Source organism: Medicago sativa, chromosome 8, assembly GCF_051527215.1.
Source record: "Medicago sativa cultivar Bolivia chromosome 8, Bolivia_mono, whole genome shotgun sequence".
Lineage (NCBI taxonomy): Eukaryota > Viridiplantae > Streptophyta > Magnoliopsida > Fabales > Fabaceae > Medicago > Medicago sativa.
This window is the reverse complement of record NC_140756.1, coordinates 71,629,274-71,654,643: the sequence shown is the minus strand read 5'-3', so window position 1 is coordinate 71,654,643 and position 25,370 is coordinate 71,629,274. Positions and strand designations below refer to the sequence as shown.

At 32.8% G+C, this 25,370-nt stretch overlaps 2 protein-coding genes across 2 annotated transcripts; one reads left to right on the top strand and one right to left on the bottom strand.

Moving 5' to 3' along the window:
* Window positions 1–11,743: 11,743 nt before the first annotated feature.
* LOC146901169 (uncharacterized) lies at window positions 11,744–12,178 on the bottom strand. The gene has a single exon (XM_085737031.1). The coding sequence runs from the start codon at window positions 12,176–12,178 to the stop codon at window positions 11,744–11,746; it is 435 nt and encodes a 144-aa protein (XP_085593157.1).
* Window positions 12,179–17,441: 5,263 nt separating this feature from the next.
* Window positions 17,442–19,140, top strand: LOC146901168 (uncharacterized). Its single transcript, XM_085737030.1, has 4 exons — window positions 17,442–18,207; window positions 18,254–18,535; window positions 18,668–18,864; window positions 18,922–19,140. The coding sequence occupies exons 1-4, from the start codon at window positions 17,442–17,444 to the stop codon at window positions 19,138–19,140; spliced, it is 1,464 nt and encodes a 487-aa protein (XP_085593156.1).
* Window positions 19,141–25,370: the final 6,230 nt, after the last annotated feature.

Genomic DNA, 25,370 nt, shown 5'->3' with positions numbered 1-25,370 from the left:
AAATTCGTATTCCGGACAAGCTATAACCGAGTGGAATATCGATGGTGCGTCTGAACAACATGTTTTAGATGTTATTCAACAAATGACCATGGCAGCAACCGCCTTAAAAATTAAAAATAATTCTGATAAAAACACCAACAATAATATTCATAAAAATGATGTGCATAAAATAGAATTTAAAGAAATTATGAAAATGTTTGAAACCCCTAAGGAAGTTACTGTTAAAGATTTGAGTGAAGAAATAAAAATTCTAAAAAACGAAATTAAGCAATTAAAGGAAGCAGATAGCTATTTTAAGCAGAGAAGTGATAATTTAGAATTAAAATTCTTAGAGTTACAAGGACATTATATATTATCTCAACAACAGAAAGGAGAAGCCTCCAATTCTTTTGAGGATAAAAATGAAGAAGGATACATAGCCAATATCGCTAGGATCATATCCCATAAATGGCACGTTAAAATTGAATTAATAGTCCATGATCATACATATGTTTTAGATGCATTAATAGATTCCGGTGCGGACTTAAATTGTATTCAAGAAGGATTAATTCCTACCCAATATTACGAAAAAACTAAGGAAGTTCTTGCGGGAGCTAATGGGGCTAGACTGCAGGTGGCATATAAATTGTCTAATGCAAAAATTTGTAAAGACCAAATATGTTATAAAACTTCATTTTTATTAGTTAAAGATATGAAAGAAAATATAATTTTAGGAACACCCTTTTTAACTTTATTATATCCGTTTATGGTTAATGACAAAGAAATAATTACTGAAGCTTTAGGAAGAACAGTAAAATTTGAATTTATACATCAACCTAAAATAAAAGATATTAATTCAGTAAAAAGAAATAATATTTCTACATTAAATCAAATAGATTTAAAAAGAAAACAAATTAATTTTATAAATAAAGAAATCCATTATAAACGAATAGATGAACAATTAGAATCTAAAAAGATTCAAGATATAATTAAAAATATACAAGAAAAATTTATTAAACATCTGTGTTCAGATCAACCTAACGCTTTCTGGAAAAGAAAGGTACATACGGTATCTTTACCTTATGAACCGGATTTTAAAGAAAGTAACATACCTACTAAAGCTAGACCCATACATATGAGTGAACAACAATTAAATTATTGTAAAAAAGAAATACAAGAATATTTAGATAAAGGGCTAATTAGGCATAGTAAGTCCCCGTGGAGTTGCTCAGCCTTCTATGTAGTCAATGCGGCTGAATTAGAAAGAGGAAGTCCTCGTCTTGTTATTAATTATAGACCATTAAACTCCGCTTTGCAATGGATTAGATATCCAATTCCTAATAAAAGAGATTTAATTAACAGATTACAAAATAAAAGTGTCTTTTCTAAATTTGACCTTAAGTCTGGATATTATCAAATCCAATTAAAAGAGGAAGATAAATATAAAACTGGATTTGTAGTACCTTTTGGGCATTTTGAATGGAATGTTATGCCTTTAGGATTAAAAAATGCACCCTCAGAATTTCAAAATAAAATGAATGATATACTTAATAAATATTCTGATTTTGTTATAGTCTATTTGGATGACATATTAGTCTTTTCAGACTCCATTAATCAACATATAGATCACATGAATAAATTCTTTGAAATCATAAGATCCAATGGATTGGCTTTATCGGAAAAGAAATTAAAAATTTTCCAATCGAAAATTAGATTCTTAGGTTTTGATATAAGCCAAGGGATGTATTCACCTATTAGTAGGTCGTTAGAATTTGTCACAAAATTTCCTGATAAAATCATCGATAAAACTCAATTACAAAGGTTTTTAGGATGTCTCAATTATGTGTCTGATTTCATACCCAATCTTAGAATTATTTGCGGTCCCTTATTTAAAAGGCTTAAGAAAAATCCTCCAGCTTGGGATGATACCATGACTTCTAGTATTATTAATCTCAAGAAAATTGTTAAAAAATTACCTTGTCTAGGAATTCCATGTCTTAATGCTAAGCTAATAGTAGAAACTGATGCTTCAGACTTAGGATTTGGAGGTATATTAAAGCAAGTCTTACCCGGGTCAGAAAAGGAACAAGTGGTTAGATTTTATTCCGGAACTTGGACTGGACCTCAATTGAATTATAGTACTATTAAAAAAGAAATCTTAGCTATTGTTTTATGTATTATGAAATTTCAAGATGATCTATTTTCAAAACCGTTTGTATTAAAAACTGATTGTAAATCAGCAAAAAGTGTTTTACAAAAGGATGTTAAAAATTTAGTTTCTAAACATATTTTCGCCAGATGGCAAGCATTACTTGCATGTTTTGATTTTGAAATTATGCATATTGAAGGTACTAAAAACGCTTTACCAGATTTTTTAACAAGAGAATTCTTGCAGGGAAAAACATGAGTTCAAAAGATAAAACCTCCAGAAAAGATTCTTATGGCCCTCCATTACCCTCCACAGATAAACAGATTGTAGTAGGATCATCTCCTACCTACATATCAAAAATTTCTTCTCCTAGTTCCTCCTCCGGAACTGGAGCCCAAACTGTGCTGGTTTCACCATCACAGTTTAATCAGAGAATTACGACTTCACAAAAGTCATCTGGGTCACCATTAGCTTATTATTCTCCTCCTCCTTTGGAGAGAACTAATTTTATTACAAAAGATATTGCTCTGCCAATTATTCCTTTGGAATCTCATTACTGCCCTGAAGGGACATCATTATTACAAATTACTTCAAAAATTTTTCCACCAGGCTTTTGGTTTCTACCAAAAGATTTATCAAAAACTAGAGAATATTATGAATTCATTTTAGTTGATTCAGACTCTATTATTCTGACTCATCAAAAAGAGAATTCATCTATAAAATTTTCTAAATTCAAAATTAATAAAGTCTTATCTCCATCAGATTGGGGAATGGCTCCTTACACTAAAAAATCCTTTTCTAGGGTTTTTTCTCCACAACATTACAACTACTTTGATTATATGGATGCTTGGAGTTCATTCTTACACTTGCTACCATTTGAACATACCTGGTTTATTTGGTTTAATAAGAATATCTCATTATCCTTTCCCAATTGGTTCGTGCAATGGTTTGAGGTTTATGGTCTTAATAAAACCATATTACCTGATTATGCTCTATCAGCCTATGAGCGATTCTCACAAGCAACTACTTGCCCCAGACATAAAAGTCTTTTGGCTTTTTGTGCTGTTTTTGGAATTACCTGGATTACCGCGTGGTCCTTTGCCACCCAGCAAATTTGGCCCGAATGTACTGGACAAGAATTAGTAAAGAAAATTAGAATTAAATGGTGGGTTAAGTTTAATCCAGCCCTTTTAAATACCAAGGTATTAGATGATTGGTTCAAAGCTAACCCCAACAAATGTAGAGGAGTGTCTGTCCCAGAAGAATCTGCATTTCTAGCTACTAAATCAAAATTAATTGCTTCACTGTCATCTACCTCTGATCCTAATAAATTCTTAGAAAAATTACATGAAGCGATGTCTACTGTTTCTGGAAGTGACAGCGAATCAGCTACAGAAGAACAATTACAAGAAAATGAAGACGATTGCTATGGAATTATCGATTAAACTGGTCATAATTATTGTTGCGAATATTACTTTTGCTTTATTAAAAGTTAGTTGTCGTTTTGTATTGATTACAGGTCATGTCGACCATGATGTTTTACTATTTAGCCAAATAACTTTGTCGGCCACGTTATTTGCTTTTATTTTTGGCCAGTGTCGGCCATGTTTTTTTTTTTTTTTTTCAAATCCGGTGTATAATTTTGAAGTCCGGACTTCACTCTAGCCTATAAATAGGCAAGTCTTTCAGTTGTTAAGGCATTCGAAGTTTGCAAGCATAATCCTCTGCAAGCATTCTTAGATCCCTGAGCTCTGAATCTCTTGTAAGTCTAAGTTTTTAAGTTCCAAGTTTTAAAGTTTTTAAAACTTTCTATTATTGTAAGTTTTAAGTTTATCATAAATGAAATCATGTTTATAAGTTTTAGTATTTATATCATTAATTTTGTACCTAGAAATTATTTCAGTTTCGAAATTGAAACTAACTCTTTAATTACAAGTATAACTCGCATGCATTTAACTGTATTAGTTTTCCCAGAAGAGCAAAGAGCTGTATTAAGCGTTTCCGCATCGTAACTGGTATCAGAGCCTGATACCGTCTGAAATTAATTCAAAGTTATTTAAACTTATTTTAGTTCTAAACTTTTATTTTCTCAATTATCTTTTGATCTTTTTAACCCTGACCTTTAACCTATTGCAGCTTTTAGTGTGTGGTCCAGGTAGTAAGTCCTAAGGGTAGGCTGTGAAACCGTTGGTTTAGCACACTGAAGAACTAAATAGGCACAAACTATAAGGGGGGAGAGAGAGAGAGATAATAAGAATTTAAAGTAAGAGCTCTAGTTTGTTTAAAAGATTTTGAATTATGTCTCAGATAATAAGGGCTTTAAGTCAGTTAGGGTCTAGTAGTCGTAGAAGTACTAGTAATAGAACATTATGTCCTTCAACATCTAGTAATCCTAATATAGACGAATTAAATCAAGATGAATATCAAAATCATGAATTAGAAATTCAAGAAATAGAAGATAAATTAGCTAATTGGTCTTTACCTGAAATAAAGCTAAAAGAGATTTATAAAATTAGTACTTTTGAGTTTAAGGCTCAAAAGATAATTCACACTGTTGAAACTGCAACTTCGGTTGTAAATAAATATGAAGTTATTAAACCTTTGAAGAAAGAATTAATTGATAAACATCAGAAAGATGGATATAAATATATTCATCTAGGATTAATCCAAATTGCTGTTAAACCTCTACACAGGCTAGGATTAAATACCCCGTTACTCTTAGTTTTACGTGATACTAGAATTAAAGATTTTCATGAATCAACCATAGCTACATTAGAATCAAATTTAAATAGTGGACCAGCATACTTTAATTGTCATCCCAATTTTAGTATGAGTCTATCTAATCCTTTTACCCCTAATTCATTAGCTATTTGTGTGGTGACTCAGGGAGATACTTTCGTACCAGGAGTTGCTAATTTAGATGTTATAAGTAGAATCACTTATAAAGTCTCTAAGGTTAATTATGACTTTAAATCATTAAAAGCAACCTCAAGAAACGAAACCTGTATTATAGAAGCTAATCTTAATAAAACTATGGTAATAACTCCTAAGATATTAACTGCTTCAGAAATAATAGAAAAACTACCAGAAGAGTGGGTTTTACAAAATATAATTAAAAATGACAACCCAGAATCTAGATCTATTAGTCATACTATCCAAGATAGAGAAGGATCTGTCATAATTAGGATGAACAGAAGTCAGTCTCATAGGTATTATGGGTCCAGCAGTATTAGTTCATCATCCAGTACGCAGCCCTCAGCGTCTAGACGATCTGTGGACTCAACTATAAGGGTAGGGTTAGCTGGGGTTAATTTTGTTCCCACAGTTCCAGTTCCATTATATAGAGAAGAAAGGCCTAGATCGCCATCTAGATCGCCTTCTCCTACTAGATCTCAAGTTTGTAATACATTAACAAAAGAAGAACCTTTTGAAATAGACAAAAATTGGATTAAAACTAACTTTATGGGAGTTCATAATAAAATAAAGCGTGAGTGGTATTTTTCTACTTTTAGCAAAGAATTAACAAATCATTATTTAAAGGAATTCTACGATTTCTTGAACTATCACGAGATTAATATTAACTTTTTCACATGGTTTGAATTATACTGCCTAGAATATAAAATACCTAATCCTTATACTGATAAAATGTTTCTAGATACTAATACTAGAATGACTACTCAGTGGAAAACTACGAATAAAGAAATTATCATTTCTACACATCCACCGCTAGAACCTATTATGTTAAAAGTGGAGAATATGGAAATAGAAGCTGCACCTTTTAAAACGATTAAAAATCCAGATCAACCACTAGCGAGTACCACGAGAAAAGATTTTTACCACATACATACCCAATTAAATTATACAAATCAAACATTAAATACATTAGCGGAACAATTAAGTAGAATGGAAGGAACACTTACTGTACCTAAAGAAGAAGAGATTACTAAACTTGATCCTAGTAGACCAATATATAAGTATGAAGTTCCCTCTAAAAATGCAGCTACTAAAATGAAATTAGGACCTGAAGAAAAAATAGATGAATTAATTTTAAAATTAAATAAAATGAGTTTAGCCTCTTCGTCCACCTTAAATACTCTTTCTCAAGAAGAAAGTAGTATTAATAGATTAGGACCTGGTCCTCAGCCTAGGACTAGAAATTTTTATCCTCGCCCTTCATTTGCAGATGTGCAATTTGAAGAAAGATTTAATTTTGTCGAAAATTCGTATTCCGGACAAGCTATAACCGAGTGGAATATCGATGGTGCGTCTGAACAACATGTTTTAGATGTTATTCAACAAATGACCATGGCAGCAACCGCCTTAAAAATTAAAAATAATTCTGATAAAAACACCAAGAATATGTTAGTAATGGGATTTACTGGTCAATTAAAAGGTTGGTGGGATAACATAGTTTCCCCAGAAGATAAAACTATAATAGATACGGCAGTAAAATCAGAGAATGGAGTTAACGAAGAGAATTGTGTTACTACTCTTCTCTATTCAATTACAAAATTCTTTGTGGGAGAACCTCTTAAACTTCAACAAAGAGCTTCTGATCAATTAATGAATCTTTATTGTCCAACTATGTCTGATTATCGTTGGTATAGAGATATGTTTCTTTCAAAATTATGTCTTAGGTCAGACGGAGGTATGTCATACTGGAAAGAAAGATTTATAGGGGGATTACCTAGATTATTTGCAGATAAAGTAAAAGAAAACCTTAAGAGAGCCCATAATGGGACTATCCCTTATGATAATTTAACTTTAGGAGAAATTTCTAATTACGTTATAGAAACCGGTATGCAGGTTTGCACCGACTTTAAAATACAAAGAAAAATTAAGAGTGAATTAGGAAGTAATAGACGCGAAATGGGATCATTTTGCGAACAATATGGGGCCCCTCCTTTAAGAGCCCCTAGCAGTAAGAAAACTAAAGAAAACTCTAATTCTAAAAGAAGGAGTTCTCATAAACACAAACATTACAAAACTATTAAAGAGAAGGATAATCAAGATTATTATAAAAGTAACCAGAAAAGTTCGGGAAAAAATTACAAAAAACCTCATAAACCGTCTAAAAATACTAAAGAGGTTCAATGTTATAAATGTGGAAAATTTGGGCATTATTCTAATAAATGTAGAGTTAAAGAAATTAAGCAAATTAGTAGCTTAGATATTTCGGAAGAATTAAAAGAAAGTCTGGTTAATACTTTACAAAAATTTATGTTGGAATCTGATAAGGAAGAATCGGTAGGAGAATCTTCCTCGAGAAAAGATTCTATTAGCTCCCTATCTGATTTCGAAGATCTTAATCAATTAGAAACCTGGGAAGATAACATTCAAGATCGACCAGAAGAAGAATGTTCTGGTTTAGATTTTTGTAACTGTAATAATTGTATTAAAACTATTAATGTACTTACTAATAGTCAAGCTGATAAATTAATTACTATTCTAGATAAAATGGAAGATTCTGAAAACAAAACCGCTTTTATGAAACAAATTAAAGATATTATAGAAGACAATAATATTCATAAAAATGATGTGCATAAAATAGAATTTAAAGAAATTATGAAAATGTTTGAAACCCCTAAGGAAGTTACTGTTAAAGATTTGAGTGAAGAAATAAAAATTCTAAAAAACGAAATTAAGCAATTAAAGGAAGCAGATAGCTATTTTAAGCAGAGAAGTGATAATTTAGAATTAAAATTCTTAGAGTTACAAGGACATTATATATTATCTCAACAACAGAAAGGAGAAGCCTCCAATTCTTTTGAGGATAAAAATGAAGAAGGATACATAGCCAATATCGCTAGGATCATATCCCATAAATGGCACGTTAAAATTGAATTAATAGTCCATGATCATACATATGTTTTAGATGCATTAATAGATTCCGGTGCGGACTTAAATTGTATTCAAGAAGGATTAATTCCTACCCAATATTACGAAAAAACTAAGGAAGTTCTTGCGGGAGCTAATGGGGCTAGACTGCAGGTGGCATATAAATTGTCTAATGCAAAAATTTGTAAAGACCAAATATGTTATAAAACTTCATTTTTATTAGTTAAAGATATGAAAGAAAATATAATTTTAGGAACACCCTTTTTAACTTTATTATATCCGTTTATGGTTAATGACAAAGAAATAATTACTGAAGCTTTAGGAAGAACAGTAAAATTTGAATTTATACATCAACCTAAAATAAAAGATATTAATTCAGTAAAAAGAAATAATATTTCTACATTAAATCAAATAGATTTAAAAAGAAAACAAATTAATTTTATAAATAAAGAAATCCATTATAAACGAATAGATGAACAATTAGAATCTAAAAAGATTCAAGATATAATTAAAAATATACAAGAAAAATTTATTAAACATCTGTGTTCAGATCAACCTAACGCTTTCTGGAAAAGAAAGGTACATACGGTATCTTTACCTTATGAACCGGATTTTAAAGAAAGTAACATACCTACTAAAGCTAGACCCATACATATGAGTGAACAACAATTAAATTATTGTAAAAAAGAAATACAAGAATATTTAGATAAAGGGCTAATTAGGCATAGTAAGTCCCCGTGGAGTTGCTCAGCCTTCTATGTAGTCAATGCGGCTGAATTAGAAAGAGGAAGTCCTCGTCTTGTTATTAATTATAGACCATTAAACTCCGCTTTGCAATGGATTAGATATCCAATTCCTAATAAAAGAGATTTAATTAACAGATTACAAAATAAAAGTGTCTTTTCTAAATTTGACCTTAAGTCTGGATATTATCAAATCCAATTAAAAGAGGAAGATAAATATAAAACTGGATTTGTAGTACCTTTTGGGCATTTTGAATGGAATGTTATGCCTTTAGGATTAAAAAATGCACCCTCAGAATTTCAAAATAAAATGAATGATATACTTAATAAATATTCTGATTTTGTTATAGTCTATTTGGATGACATATTAGTCTTTTCAGACTCCATTAATCAACATATAGATCACATGAATAAATTCTTTGAAATCATAAGATCCAATGGATTGGCTTTATCGGAAAAGAAATTAAAAATTTTCCAATCGAAAATTAGATTCTTAGGTTTTGATATAAGCCAAGGGATGTATTCACCTATTAGTAGGTCGTTAGAATTTGTCACAAAATTTCCTGATAAAATCATCGATAAAACTCAATTACAAAGGTTTTTAGGATGTCTCAATTATGTGTCTGATTTCATACCCAATCTTAGAATTATTTGCGGTCCCTTATTTAAAAGGCTTAAGAAAAATCCTCCAGCTTGGGATGATACCATGACTTCTAGTATTATTAATCTCAAGAAAATTGTTAAAAAATTACCTTGTCTAGGAATTCCATGTCTTAATGCTAAGCTAATAGTAGAAACTGATGCTTCAGACTTAGGATTTGGAGGTATATTAAAGCAAGTCTTACCCGGGTCAGAAAAGGAACAAGTGGTTAGATTTTATTCCGGAACTTGGACTGGACCTCAATTGAATTATAGTACTATTAAAAAAGAAATCTTAGCTATTGTTTTATGTATTATGAAATTTCAAGATGATCTATTTTCAAAACCGTTTGTATTAAAAACTGATTGTAAATCAGCAAAAAGTGTTTTACAAAAGGATGTTAAAAATTTAGTTTCTAAACATATTTTCGCCAGATGGCAAGCATTACTTGCATGTTTTGATTTTGAAATTATGCATATTGAAGGTACTAAAAACGCTTTACCAGATTTTTTAACAAGAGAATTCTTGCAGGGAAAAACATGAGTTCAAAAGATAAAACCTCCAGAAAAGATTCTTATGGCCCTCCATTACCCTCCACAGATAAACAGATTGTAGTAGGATCATCTCCTACCTACATATCAAAAATTTCTTCTCCTAGTTCCTCCTCCGGAACTGGAGCCCAAACTGTGCTGGTTTCACCATCACAGTTTAATCAGAGAATTACGACTTCACAAAAGTCATCTGGGTCACCATTAGCTTATTATTCTCCTCCTCCTTTGGAGAGAACTAATTTTATTACAAAAGATATTGCTCTGCCAATTATTCCTTTGGAATCTCATTACTGCCCTGAAGGGACATCATTATTACAAATTACTTCAAAAAATTTTCCACCAGGCTTTTGGTTTCTACCAAAAGATTTATCAAAAACTAGAGAATATTATGAATTCATTTTAGTTGATTCAGACTCTATTATTCTGACTCATCAAAAAGAGAATTCATCTATAAAATTTTCTAAATTCAAAATTAATAAAGTCTTATCTCCATCAGATTGGGGAATGGCTCCTTACACTAAAAAATCCTTTTCTAGGGTTTTTTCTCCACAACATTACAACTACTTTGATTATATGGATGCTTGGAGTTCATTCTTACACTTGCTACCATTTGAACATACCTGGTTTATTTGGTTTAATAAGAATATCTCATTATCCTTTCCCAATTGGTTCGTGCAATGGTTTGAGGTTTATGGTCTTAATAAAACCATATTACCTGATTATGCTCTATCAGCCTATGAGCGATTCTCACAAGCAACTACTTGCCCCAGACATAAAAGTCTTTTGGCTTTTTGTGCTGTTTTTGGAATTACCTGGATTACCGCGTGGTCCTTTGCCACCCAGCAAATTTGGCCCGAATGTACTGGACAAGAATTAGTAAAGAAAATTAGAATTAAATGGTGGGTTAAGTTTAATCCAGCCCTTTTAAATACCAAGGTATTAGATGATTGGTTCAAAGCTAACCCCAACAAATGTAGAGGAGTGTCTGTCCCAGAAGAATCTGCATTTCTAGCTACTAAATCAAAATTAATTGCTTCACTGTCATCTACCTCTGATCCTAATAAATTCTTAGAAAAATTACATGAAGCGATGTCTACTGTTTCTGGAAGTGACAGCGAATCAGCTACAGAAGAACAATTACAAGAAAATGAAGACGATTGCTATGGAATTATCGATTAAACTGGTCATAATTATTGTTGCGAATATTACTTTTGCTTTATTAAAAGTTAGTTGTCGTTTTGTATTGATTACAGGTCATGTCGACCATGATGTTTTACTATTTAGCCAAATAACTTTGTCGGCCATGTTTTTTTTTTTTTTTTTTCAAATCCGGTGTATAATTTTGAAGTCCGGACTTCACTCTAGCCTATAAATAGGCAAGTCTTTCAGTTGTTAAGGGATTCGAAGTTTGCAAGCATAATCCTCTGCAAGCATTCTTAGATCCCTGAGCTCTGAATCTCTTGTAAGTCTAAGTTTTTAAGTTCCAAGTTTTAAAGTTTTTAAAACTTTCTATTATTGTAAGTTTTAAGTTTATCATAAATGAAATCATGTTTATAAGTTTTAGTATTTATATCATTAATTTTGTACCTAGAAATTATTTCAGTTTCGAAATTGAAACTAACTCTTTAATTACAAGTATAACTCGCATGCATTTAACTGTATTAGTTTTCCCAGAAGAGCAAAGAGCTGTATTAAGCGTTTCCGCATCGTATATATATATATATATATATATATATATATATATATATATATATATATATTATTCAACTTAATTCAACAACACATAACTAACACGCAATTAAAACAACATAAAACACGCGATTAATTAAAACATTACACATTATCACGGATCATCTAAACTAACTTCTTCCTCCTCTGGTCCCTCCAGCAGAGCCCTGATCTCTTCGTAGTTCCTGGGCCGGTGCAAACTTTTCAGAATTTGTTCAGCAGATCTAACCAACGAAGCGTCCAACTCGATCGGTCCTCTAGTGTTGTGCTGACCAAAGACAGAGAACATGGTTCTCACGTCGCCGTCGTTTGTGAGTTTGATCCGGCTGAAGCGAAGAGATCCGGCTGAGTCGGACAATGGACATCGATATTCAACACCGACCACCATCCTTTTGTCTCTGTGGTTGAGTTGACGGTTGATTTGATCCAGCTCATCCTTCAGCCCAGAGAGGGTGACATCGTCGCGAATCCTAAACAGATGGGGTGGTGTTCCACCGTTGTAGTAGACTGCCGCTAGCTTGGTGTTCGGATCAAAGCCAGGGAATTCCATGTTGCAGAGGTATCTGGGTGTTGTAGTTTACTTGTAATGAAAACAGGGACCCCTATTTATATAGGTATATGGGGGTTGTGGACCACGAAAATGTTCGATGCAATGTGGGACACACAAAAGAATCCAATGTTGAAGCAATCCGGATTTTAAAATTCGAACCAAGCATCACCATACACAAAGTCCCAAGTTCTCCTTTGGTTCACGCCATGATCGTATCTTTCCGGAATATATAATCCGGAATATATGTGTATTCCGGATTATATATTCCGGAGTGCACCAGAAGCTTTTGGCCGGTGGTCTGCACCACAAAGAAAACGTTTTTCAAACGATTTGGCCGGTGGTCAAGTTGAAAAACGTGTTTTTACACGTTTTTTGACTGTAATTATGGCTTTCCCACCTCTTTTTTTTTTACCCTCCCTCCCCTATAAATATGCTTCATTTTCTCAAAAATTGTCACACCTTCTTCTTTCTCCTCTTCTCATCTTCTCCTCTTCCTTCTACAACGATGTGTTTCCATCGTTGGCCTTTCATTGAAAGAGGCCTCTTTGGAAATCCATCAGGGGTCATATGATCGGTCAATAGGGAAGGGGTCAGTCTGGGTGTGAGGTTGGTTTGCCTGGGTGTCATGTTGACCATCATGGTCTCTTGTTCCCTAGAGGCCCCTGTGCCCCCTCTGTCTCCCCACCAACACCAAAGCTACTGGTATGTCCCATCAGACAACATTGGTTCCTTCTTTTCTCTCCACCAGTGGCTCCATAGCTTATGTAATAAGATAAGATTAGAAATAGTTTTAGGATGTAATAAGCTTAAAAAGCTTGAAAATTATTGTAATGTATTGTTCATATATTAATAAAATGAGTTGTTTTTATTCTCGTGTCTTTTTATTTCTGTTTTTTATTTTATTCGCATTTTATTTTATAAATTTTAAAGCTTAAAATTGCAAAAGTTCTGGTAAAACATTATTCCGGATTATACAATCCGGAAACATCTGCAAAATTCTAACAATGTAATCCGGAAAACGAAATCCGGACCAAGGGTAAAATTGGAAAAAAATAGGGCGCGTGAGGAAAGGCATAGGGTGGAAAAAGTAATAGTCAAAAGGGTTTAGCTATCCAATATCGTTGTGGTTTGTTTTGAATGGTGATTCATGAAGTATTATGAGCAGTGGAAGTAGATCATAATTTTCTAGATGGGTGGAAAGGAGGGCTTTTCAATAGTGAGTGTGAAGATTTTAGTTTATATTTGAAAGTCTGCATAACTTACAAGCAGTTAAGTTGCAAGGTCTTTCTTAACATGTAGATGTGGAAATAGTTCATGTATGACTTTTGTTAAATAGATCAGGTCAGTTGTGAAATTTGAAAGCTTAAGTTTGACATGTTACTTGACATAAAAACTTAATTAACAACTTATAACATAAACGTTTATCGTTTGATTGCTTATGTATAAATTGATTCTATATTAAAAGATAAAATAAATTTGAACCATTTTGATATAAACTAATTTTAGAAGATATTATGGAAAGCTTATTGGTATAAGTTGAAATAGTATATACGCATGTCATAAATTGTGTTCATAAGCTCTTTCGAACAATCATACAAATGCTTATGCTAGTAAATAAGCTCAAATAATCAGTCCAAACATGCTCAGTGTATGTATGAATGAATGGTAAGTTTGACAAAATTACTTTGATTCTATCATTCTCACTAGGAGTGTTCAAGTCCAATTTGATCCAAACTAAAACCGTAAATCGATTAAAAAAATCAAGAATCGCACAAAACCAAATATTATTAGATGTGTTTAGATGTCTTTTTAGGAAACCACTGGGATTGGATTTTGCATTCATTTTTCAAAACCAATCAAACCGTGTATATATTTAAATACTTTTTCTTATAGTTACATAATATATTATTTTTTGGTTTTTATTTTTTTAAATTACTTATTAGCTTAATTTAATCTGTTTTTTTACTATATGATTATCATTCCAAACACATAAGAAGCAGATTTTTTGCACTATATATGTTGTTTTATATTTTTTCACTATATGTTGTTTTATAAGCTTTTTGAGTAAATAGGGGGAGTCAAAATAGTAACATCTAATAAACCTTCTAAGACAAAAAAAAAAAAACAGGGAAACTAACATGGGCCTGCAATGAACAAAAAAGATCGAGTATTAATTTTCTCACCCTATTTGTTTCTCACGCGCCCTATGTTTTTCTAAAATTACCCTTTGTTTGGATTTTAGAATCCGAAATAGATTGATAGTTATTTTCAGATTATATAATCCGAAGTATGATTACCCATAATTTTAAAGAAACAGTGGCGCATATTATTTCATTGACATAATTATAAATGACAAAAACATAAAATAAATGTAAATATACATAAAATTAAAGAAACAAAGGTATTTTCCTATGTCATTCGTCATGAAAACCCTACAAAAATCAAACTTAAACACAGTTTGGGGTTGTTCGGATTATACAATCCAAAAATATTTAGACGGTTTCAAATTATATAATCTGAAACCTCCCAAACTGTGTGGATTGTTGCGTTCCACCCACGGTTTGTGGTATGTTTAATGCATTTTTGATTGGTTGGAGCATTGAAAACATTTCCTTTGACTGTATTTACAACCTAGGATAGGTTTATGGTTATAAATAGTCTTGCAGGCTTCAACAATTGCATTCATTCTTCACTTCCCATCATATCTTAAACTTTTTTTTAGTTTTATAGAAGTGTTTATGATGTCATGGTCACTACTGACCGTTCATAGAATCCATGCAATTGCTTTACGGTTTATGCGGGGATTCTACGTCGGTCAGACGTTTGATATCAAATACAATACAAATTGTTTATAGTTTGTTTTATTTCGGATTCTAAAATCTGAAATTACTTAACAATCTATTTTATATTATATAATCCGAATAGAGATTTTTTCAGAAGAAAAAAAAAATAGAGCGTGCGAGTATATAATAGAATGAGAAAAGTAATAGTCAAAAGGTTCAGCGCTTTCTCATTTCACCACCAATTAGCTGGCTCTTTATTTTTTCTTATATAGCTATCGGTTGTTTCACACACTAACTCTAGCTTTCTCTATTTTATCCGTTTATAATCATTTTATGGTACTATGTATATCCCTAAATATAGTAAATAGTTAACTAGTAATCATGATAACTAAAGACTTAATTTATCTTCTCATCATAGTATATATTGTTTTTTGAGAGGGTTATAGTATAGTGTTAGTTACAGAAAAGATATATAAAATAGCAGGGGTATCTCAGCAAAAAAAATGAAGTTAAAAATTAAATAAAAGAGATATATAAAAATTTCATAAGAGAATTCTATGTTTATAGACGAGATAAAGTACATGTACAACCTGATTAAAAATCAAACAATACTATATTTAAGCTCAAATCATCCCTTCCTACTTTTCAAATTATCATTGTGCTTCAAAGTCAATTGACCCTGACCTATTGCCAAAGGTAGACAAGATTGAAATATCAGGGTAATTCACTGAGCAATTTAATATTCACAGTAAATACATGCTTAATTAGGACAAACTAATTAAGTATTCACTTAGTGTAGCAGTAGGCTTTTTCCTCATAGCCATAGCTTGCCCTTTAATTTTAATTATCTAACAACAATTTGGATCTAAACATGTACATTGAGCTCTTAAGGATAATATTAATTAGCACATAGTGTCACATTAACACCCGGCAAGTATGGTCACATGAGCCTAATCCCACCTTAATATAAAAGAAGCTAGGAAAGAGATGTTTGTCCTCCACAATTTTAACTTTTAAGGTGAAAACATAACTAATGAAAAATAAGGTTATTGCCAGCCAAATTTGACTTTAACTCACCACTTGTAATTGTCCTTAACCTTCATTTCTTTTTATAGGTAAGTTATAAATTAAAAATATCAATAATTAATCGCTGTTTAATCTTTTATGTCTCCTTTATTTTTTTATGGTAATTAATTAAATTGGCAGTCACTTTCCTCTTCATGGTTTTCTTTTTGTTTCTTGTCTCTAAGCTATATGTGGCCTAAGTGTTTCCACATTTAAACAAATGTTTATTCGAATGTCACTAGATAAAGATTGCACGTGCGCGTGAAAATTGCCAAACACTTCCACGTATAATTGCCTCTAATCCCAATTAATTATACTGTAGTATATGATTATTATTAATTACTTTAATAATTGATATAAAGAATTGTAATGTAATATCTGCCAAATGATAAGACAGTGGTGCATTGTGCAAAGATAAGTTGGCCAATCCATTACTCTTTACTTTATTTTCCTAAGCAAGACGTGGAAAAATAAGAGTGACTTTAATTTTGTGCATTTTATTCAAGATTAGATCAGTAACTACTAATTGCATGTCCCATGGGAGATGAATGCTGCTGAATTAAATTTGAATATAATAAACAATGGAACATGTTAATGTTGTAAGGTTTCGGTGGAATTGGAAGATTTCGGTTGAGAGAGGTACGTGGTGTTTGGTTTGGTTCATACAGAGAAAGTCACAGATTGTTTGATTCTCATTCTCATGTAGTTGTGTTTATTTGAAAGAAGTGTGAGCATTAATAAAATCGAGTTAAGATCCTCTCTATTTTTTAAGATAAAGGCATTGTTTCATCTTCATAACACAAGTTTTTTTACTTATACACTATTGGGGCAGCACTCTTTTTTTTTTTTACGTATATATACTCTTCTATTTATGTAAAATCATAAGTAGCACAAGTGTCCTCCTTCAAAAAAAAGTAGCACAAGTGACACACTGATTGAGCAAACAAACATTATGGTTATGTGTTATTATTTATTACACTACAAGTGTGAAGCAGATAACTTGGAGGACAAGCAAGATAGTTTAGCTTTGTGATTAGAGATCATTAGATACAGTCACCCTATCATTACTATAGTGTACTCTCTATCATCTATAAATAAGCTTGTAAACACTTATCAAATCAATGAGAATTTCACTTTCATTCATTTAGTTTCACTTCATAATATGGTATCAGTTTCTATCTTCAAGAAAGAGAAAGTTTGTTACGATCCAATCCTAACCGTTTTCCGCCATTAAAGCTTGTAGCTCAAGCTTCTTCATTTCTCTGATTTTCTTCATTTTTCTAGTGATTCGTTCTCGTTTTGCTTCATTCTTCTTGTTTCTGCTCTCAATTTCTCATTGAGATTCTTCTTTTCTTCACGTTTTGCTTGAATTGTTACTTCTTCTTCCTCAATTTTTTAATTTTCTTTGATTCATCATGGTGCGTAATCAGCAACCTAGTCAAGACATTGAATCTCCGTTCTATGTTCATCCTAGCGAAGGTCCTCATTCTGTGATAATTTCTCCCAAATTCAATGGTTCCAATTATCTTGCGTGGAGTAGATCTATGCAGCGTGATCTTCGTGCGAAGAACAAGCTGCCTTTCATCAATGGATCCCTCCCTGTTCCAGATGACAATGATCTTAACATAACTGCTTGGGAAAGGTGCAATCACCTCGTGCAGTCTTGGATTATTTCTTCAGTCTCTGACTCCATTGCACAAACCGTTGTTTTTCATGATACAACCTTTGATGTTTGGCAAGATCTTAAGGAACATTTTTCAAAGGTTGATCGCATTAGAATTTCAAATTTACGTTCTTCCATTAACAATCTCAAGCAAGGTTCAAAATCTGTTTTGGAATATTTCATTGAGTTGAAAGCATTGTGGGAAGAGCTTCATTCACATCGTCCCCTTCCTACTTGCACTTGTCCAGTTCAGTGTAGATGTGCTGCAATGAGAGTTAACAAAGAATATCGCATTGAAGATCAGATTATTCAGTTTCTAACTGGCCTCAATGATCAATTTTCAGTTGTGAAAACTCAAGTTCTTCTGCTTGATCCTTTACCTTCATTGAATAAGGTGTTCTCTTTGGTTATTCAGGAAGAGAGCAACAATGTACTGGCTCCTTCTCTTCCCACTCTGGAAGAAGGCTCTGTTCTTGTGAATGCTTCAGATGCTAGAAGACCTCAAGGGCGTGGTAGAGGTTCCTCCACCAAACCTTCTGCTAGATATTGCTCCTTTTGCAATAGATATAATCACACTGTTGAGTTTTGTTATCAAAAACATGGTTTTCCAACACAAACCTAATCCTCCACCTCATGTTCAGTCACAGACTGTTGGTCATTCACAAGCTAATGCTTCTTCAGCTGAATCTTCTGATGCAAACAATGTTTCTGGTGGCATTAACAATGTTTCTGGTGGTATTGGCAATGTTTCTGGTAGTATTGGTTTGGCTCAGGATAAGATTGATCAGCTTGTATCATTGCTTCAACAAGCAAATTTGTTCTCCTCAGCTCCAACTCCTTCTCCTGGTCCTACTACCAACCACATAAATGTTTCCCCTTAGATTACTTCTGGTTACTCTGCTTCATCCTCCTCTGCAGGTATATACAGTATTAATTCATGCCTTTTACCTTCTAATTCATATTGGCTTCTTGATTCAGGTGCTAATGAGCACATTTGTAGCCATTTATCTCATTTTACATCTCTTTATCCCATTAAACCTGTTTATGTTAATTTGCCTAATAACACAACTGTTGTCATTGATCAAGTTGGCACCACCATTTTTAGTCCTCAATTTTATCTTACCAATGTTCTATATTCCCCAACTTTCAAGTTAAACCTTATGTATGTTGCTAAGGTGTGTCATTCTCTATCATGTGTTTTTCATTTCTCTGATAAACAATGTCTTATACAGGACACAACATCATTGAAGATGATTGGTTTGGCTAGTCAGCAAGATGGCTTATACAAGTTTCATAGTTCAAATTTAGCTTCTATCACTTCTATTTCTAGCACAATAAATGTACCTTGTACTTCTGTTTCTAATGTTACTTCTAATTCAAGTCAGTTTATTCCTGTTAAGGCCTTATGGCATTTTAGATTGGGACATTTATCTCATCAAAGAATGGATTAAATGTCATCTTTGTACTTTTCTATAATCAATGATAATAAAGCAACATGTGACATTTGTCAGTTTGCCAAACAGAGACACATTCCTTTTAATTCAAGTTTATCTCATGCATCTTCTAATTTTGAATTGTTGCATCTTGACATATGGGATCCCTTGTCTGTCCCTTCTATTCATGGTCATAAATATTTTTTAACCATTGTTGATGACCACAATAGATTTCTATGGATCATATTGCTTAAATCCAAAGCAGAAGTTGCTAATCATGTCAAATCTTTCATTACCATGATCCAAAACCAGTTTCACATCACCCCAAAAATTATCAGGTCTGACAATGGTCCTGAGTTCATGCTTTCTGATTTTTATGCTTCTCTTGGCATCTTACATCAAACATCTTGTGTTGAAACTCCTCAACAAAATGCCAAAGTTGGAAGAAAACACCAACATATTCTTAATGTTGGTAGAGCTCTCCTTTTCCAATCCAAAATTCCATCATCATATTGGTTTTATGCCATATTGCATGCAGTCTTTCTTATCAATAGAATCACCACTCCAATTCTTCAAAACCAATCCCCCTTTCAAGTCTTATACAATAAGCTTTCTGACATTTCTTCTTTCAAAGTGTTTGGTTGCCTGTATTATGCATCATCTTTACAGGTTCATAGAACTAAACTGCATCCCAGAGCTAGAAAATCTATTTTCCTTGGTTATAAATTTGTTTACAAAGGTTTCACTCTCTTAGACATACATTCTAGAGACATCTTTATCTCTAGACATGTCATTTTTCATGAACATATTCTTCCATATCCCAGCAATCCTGATTCAATCACTTCTCAATGGGAATACTTTCCTCCACACACATCACACCTCCTTCCACTTCTTCTAATGTCATTCATGTCCCTCCACTCATTATTTATGACCCTCCTTTTGTGTCTTCTCTCAACAATAATAATACTCCATCTCCCATTTTACCTGTTCCAACTAGACAGACAACTAGAACTTCTCATACTCCTGCTTACCTGCAAGATTATGTATGTAATAATACTCATGCTTCTCTTTACCCTATTACAAATTATGTTTCTCATAATAAGTTGTCTGATCAACACTCTTGTTTTGTTCTCTCTTTGCATTCCAACCCTAAACCTAAATCATTCACTGAGGCAAACAAATTTGACTGTTGGAAGCAAGCAATGCAAACTGAACTTTCTGCTCTTGAGTCTACTGGTACCTGGAAACTAGTTGATATGCCAGAACATGTTTAACCTATTGGTTGTAAATGGATTTACAGAGTCAAGTACCATGCAGATGGCTCTATTGAAAGATACAAAGCCAGACTTGTGGCTAAAGGATACAACCAAATTTAGGGCCTTGATTTCTTTGACACATTTTCACCAGTGGCCAAGATGACTACAGTGAGATTAGTTCTTGCTTTGGCATCCATTAATAATTGGAATTTAAATCAACTTGATGTAGACAATGCTTTCCTCCATGATGATTTACAAGAAGATTTGTATATGACCCTTCCACCAGGTGTTTCATCACCCAAACCAAATCAGGTTTGCAAGTTGATGAAATCTTTATATGGCCTCAAGCAAGCTAGCAGGAAATGGTTTGAGAAGTTGACTTATGTCTTACTGCAGCATCACTACATTCAAGCACCATCTGATCATTCCTTGTTCATCAAGAAAACTGATTCATCATTTACTCTTCTATTGGTGTATGTAGATGACATTATACTTGCTGGAGATTCTTTGACTGAGTTTGATCATATTAAATCCATTTTATACAATTCATTCAAAATTAAGAACCTTGGCCAACTCAAATGCTTTCTGCGTCCGGAGGTTGCTCATTCCAAACATGGTATTTCCTTATGCCAAAGAAAATATTGTTTGGATTTATTATCTGATTCAGGTTCTATCAACTCCAAACCTGTTTCAACACCCTCTGATCCATCCATTAAGCTTCATAATGATTCTTCCCTTCCTTATGATGACATTCCCTCTTACAGAAGATTGGTTGGCAGATTACTTTACCTAAATACCACAAGACCTGATATCACCTTCATTACACAACAACTCAGTTAATTTCACTCTAAACCTACTCAAACTCATCATCATGCTGCTTTGAGAGTTCTCAGATGCCTGAAAGGATGTCTTGGTTAGGGGTGGACAACCGGTCGGGTTCGGACTGATTCGGACTCAAAATCCAAATCCAAGCCAACCCGTGGGTGCCATAACCAAGCCCAAACTCGACCGTTTTTCAACTCGGTTCTATCGGTTCACGGTTTTTCGGTTTGTTCGAAATAACGGTTCGGTTTATACGGTTTTCCAGAGCTGAAAGAAAATAAAAACATGGTGGAGATTTCGCAGATCTGGAAAGTTGAGATAGGAGAGACGAAATGTAGCTAATGAAGAAGAAGGATGACTGTAGCACAAACTAAGACAACAGAAAAAACAAATAAAATAAGAAAAGAACTTGTGTAGTACAGCTGTATACACAATTTTTTATCAATAAAAAAAGCAAGTCATAGTATAGTACACAGCTATAATAACAGCTAGAGCACGTAACCCTATATTTATTGTTCTTTTGTTTGTTAATTTCGGACGGGTACGGTTACTAATGGGTGCAGTGTTGCAGACCAAACCGATCTGTAAGACCCACTGTTAACCGAATTTTTCTACTTTTCGTACCCGACCCCCCGAACCGACTCACTCGAAAGACAGAAAAAGACCACGGTTTACTCGGTTTGCGGACGGGCCGGATGTATCTGTCCACCCCTAGTCCTGGTAAAGGTCTCTATTTTCCCATAAGCTTTTCTTTACACTTGCAAGGCTTCTCTGATGCTGATTGGGCAGGGTGTATTGACACTAGAAGATCAATCAGTGATCAGTGCTTCTTTCTTGGAAATTCCTTGATTTCATGGAGAACTAAGAAGCAAATGACTGTGTCTAGATCCTCATCTGAGGCAGAGTACAGAGCTTTGGCCTCAGCTGCTTGTGAACTGCAATGGCTTCTTTACTTACTCAGAGACTTACATGTCAAATGTCCTAAACCTCCATTCTTGTTTTGTGACAACCAAAGTGCTCTCCACATTGCTGCTAATCTTGTATTTCATTGAAGAGCCAAGCATTTAGATATTGACTGTCACATAGTAAGAGAGAAGCTTCATGCTGGCATTTTAAAGCTTCTGCCTATTTCTTATCAAGAACAGTTAGCAGATTTTTTTCACAAAACCTCTGTTGCCTCAACCTTTTGGTATTTTGTTATCCAAGCTGGGTTTGATAGATATCTATCAACCTCCACCTTGTGGGGGGCTATTACACAACAAGTGTGAAACAGATAACTTGGAGGACAAGCAAGATAGTTTAGCTTAGTGATTAGAGATCATTAGATACAGTCACCCTATCATTACTATAGTGTACTCTCTATCATCTATAAATAAGTTTGTAAACACTTATCAAATCAATGAGAATTTCACTTTCATTAATTTAGTTTCACTTCATAATATTATTGCCAAATCCATCATATTGGATCGCATAGTTTAAACATTAAGAGCATAATCCCCTAATTATGTTACAAGATTATGGCATGTGTGCCATTTGTGGCAACGAATATTACTTCCTTTGCTACGTATATCATTATTGAAGTGAAACTTCACTAGATTTTTGTTAACTTCGCTAGATTACTTGTCTAACAACAATTTGTATATCTCTTTGCTCAAAAAAAAAAAAACAATTCGTATATCTCTCTCAATCTATGGATTAGTGATACTAATTACATGTCTTAAGGTTTGTATTTTGGAATATGGTTTATCTAAAATGTTAGCTTTTACTTTCATTGGTCTCCAAGATCGATCGAAAGGGATTGCCACTAAAGTAAGGATTTTAGACTCCAAAAAATTTTAGGACTTATATTAGGCCTCTAAATTTTTTTCGCTTTAAATATATTTCTATGAATACGATGTTAGTTGTGGAAAATATATTAAGACAAGTTATGTGCAACTAAAATATACAAAGGTAAAAAAGTATTTTATATTTTTGTTAGGATTCAATACTTTGTTATTTGAAAGTTTAACCATTGATATAAAATGTCTATATGATCAAATAATCCAACATGTATTATTAATTAAACTAAATATTTGTTTAAAAAAGTTCTTACACGAATAAGGTTGAGTCTAACGATAGGAGTTAGACTCTCACAATCTAACGAATCAATATTTGAATTTTAATTAGGAGCGATACTCGTATTTGGTGTCCGACATGCCTCAAATAAAATTATATATTTAGGACTCTTCATTTTTATGTTTTTTTTCAACACACTTGAAATGCCTCAATTTTAAATTCGTTTTAGACCTACAAAGCGTTAGGTCGGCTCTGTTGGTCTCATAATTGACATCAACTGACATTGAAAGTGCCTTAAAACGCAAAAATCTAGAGGCAAACTTGAATCCAAACATTTACGTATTTAACTTTATTAGATTTTACCTTTAAAAAAACACTTGATTAGATTTTAGAAATGTTATATAAAAGAAAAACCTATCCCAAAAAAGATAATAAAAAAAAATGAACCATTAATCATCTCAAATGATAACAATATGAAAAAGAAAGGCGAGGCCACCTATGTTCACATATTTGTTGCTCCAACTAGCCACCTATCTATCTTACGAAGCATGTGAGTTGATAATGATTACAAAGATTGAAGTAAAACAAAACATAGAAATATTTGAGTAATCCCAACTTCAAATAAAAAATTTAAGAACATACACACCAATATACACATTATTTATTCATTTAAAAAAAATAATAATCGAATTTTGTTTTCTTCCTTTGTTTTATGTGTGTATCTTAGTCTTACAACCACATAAGATTTTTTTTCTTTTTCTTTTTAAGAAGCTAAATTTACTCACCCAAATCGAAATCAGAAAGAATCAAACATACGACCTTGAGGAGAAACACACTTTCAAGTCTCAAGCCAGTATCATTAGGTCAACACAATTGGGTTACCACACAAGACTTTATCAACAAAACAACTTGTTTTTTTGCTTATCTTTCTCTTCATATACGCAATTTGAGACATAATCTCACCCCGATCGAATGCAATGTTAAGAGCAAAAATAATGTGAAAACACACAAAAGAACATGTGGGGGAGTTTGGATGCTCGTAGCAATAGTAGGCCAACGCTTCAGAACCACAAGAGAAGAAGATATCACACATCTTCATCCAAAATCTTAAGACATTATAAGATACATGAGTCATATCTCTTATATTTTTAGCATTTTATACTCTCAAAGTTGATGTGTGACTTAATCACTCACAATTTTTAATCCAACAATTTTCCACTTAAATGTAAGTCTTCAACATCTTATAATTGATCTAAACACTGTGATCCACTCCCGCTCCTCCACTAAGTCAAAACGGAACTTTGATACAACTTGTTGGGGAGTTTGCGAGAGCACTAGAAGTATCAACATGTCAATGATCCAAGGCCATAAGATAGGAAAACGCCAAATCTCCACCTCAAAACTTTAAAGAATTAAATATCTCTCTTATATTTTCTAACATTTTACCTCTTCATAGCCCATGTGGAACTTAACAGCTCCCCCCTCTCTCACACACAGGAGAGAGGTCAAAATATAAAGTGAGAAAAAATAGAAAATTTGACGTGAAGTGCTATCAATACTTTATATAGCATATTTTTTTTTTAACAAGCACTTTTTATTGCTTTAAATTTCCAAAAATGATCGTGAGTAAGGTCCCAAAAATTCAAACGGATTCCAATAAATTATGTATAAGTCACACTTAAAATATAAATTTCATAAAAATAAATAACAGTGTGCATGTGTTGAAATGAATGTGTATTTACTTGCATAATTCAAATTTGATACCACAATAAAAAAATGGGTAAGAGCTCTTGTGAGCATTTCCCATTAGAAATTACACACGCACGCTTTAAATTGTGTTGGATAATTCAAGAAAATGAGTAAGTTGGTTGATATTTTTCTATTTAAGAAATTACTATTTCGTAAATTTGAAAACAATTTCAAATACTAAAATGTCTATTTATACAACAACAAAAAAGGCAGCTTTTCTGGTATATTTTATCCTTAGCTTGTTTTTCTTTACGTCACTATCCCTAAACGTGCCTTCGCTAAAGCTCCAAACTACAATCACAAAAGCAACTGGAATCAAATTGAGAGGGAGAAGTCATATAAAGGTCAACTTAAAGAAATCAATAC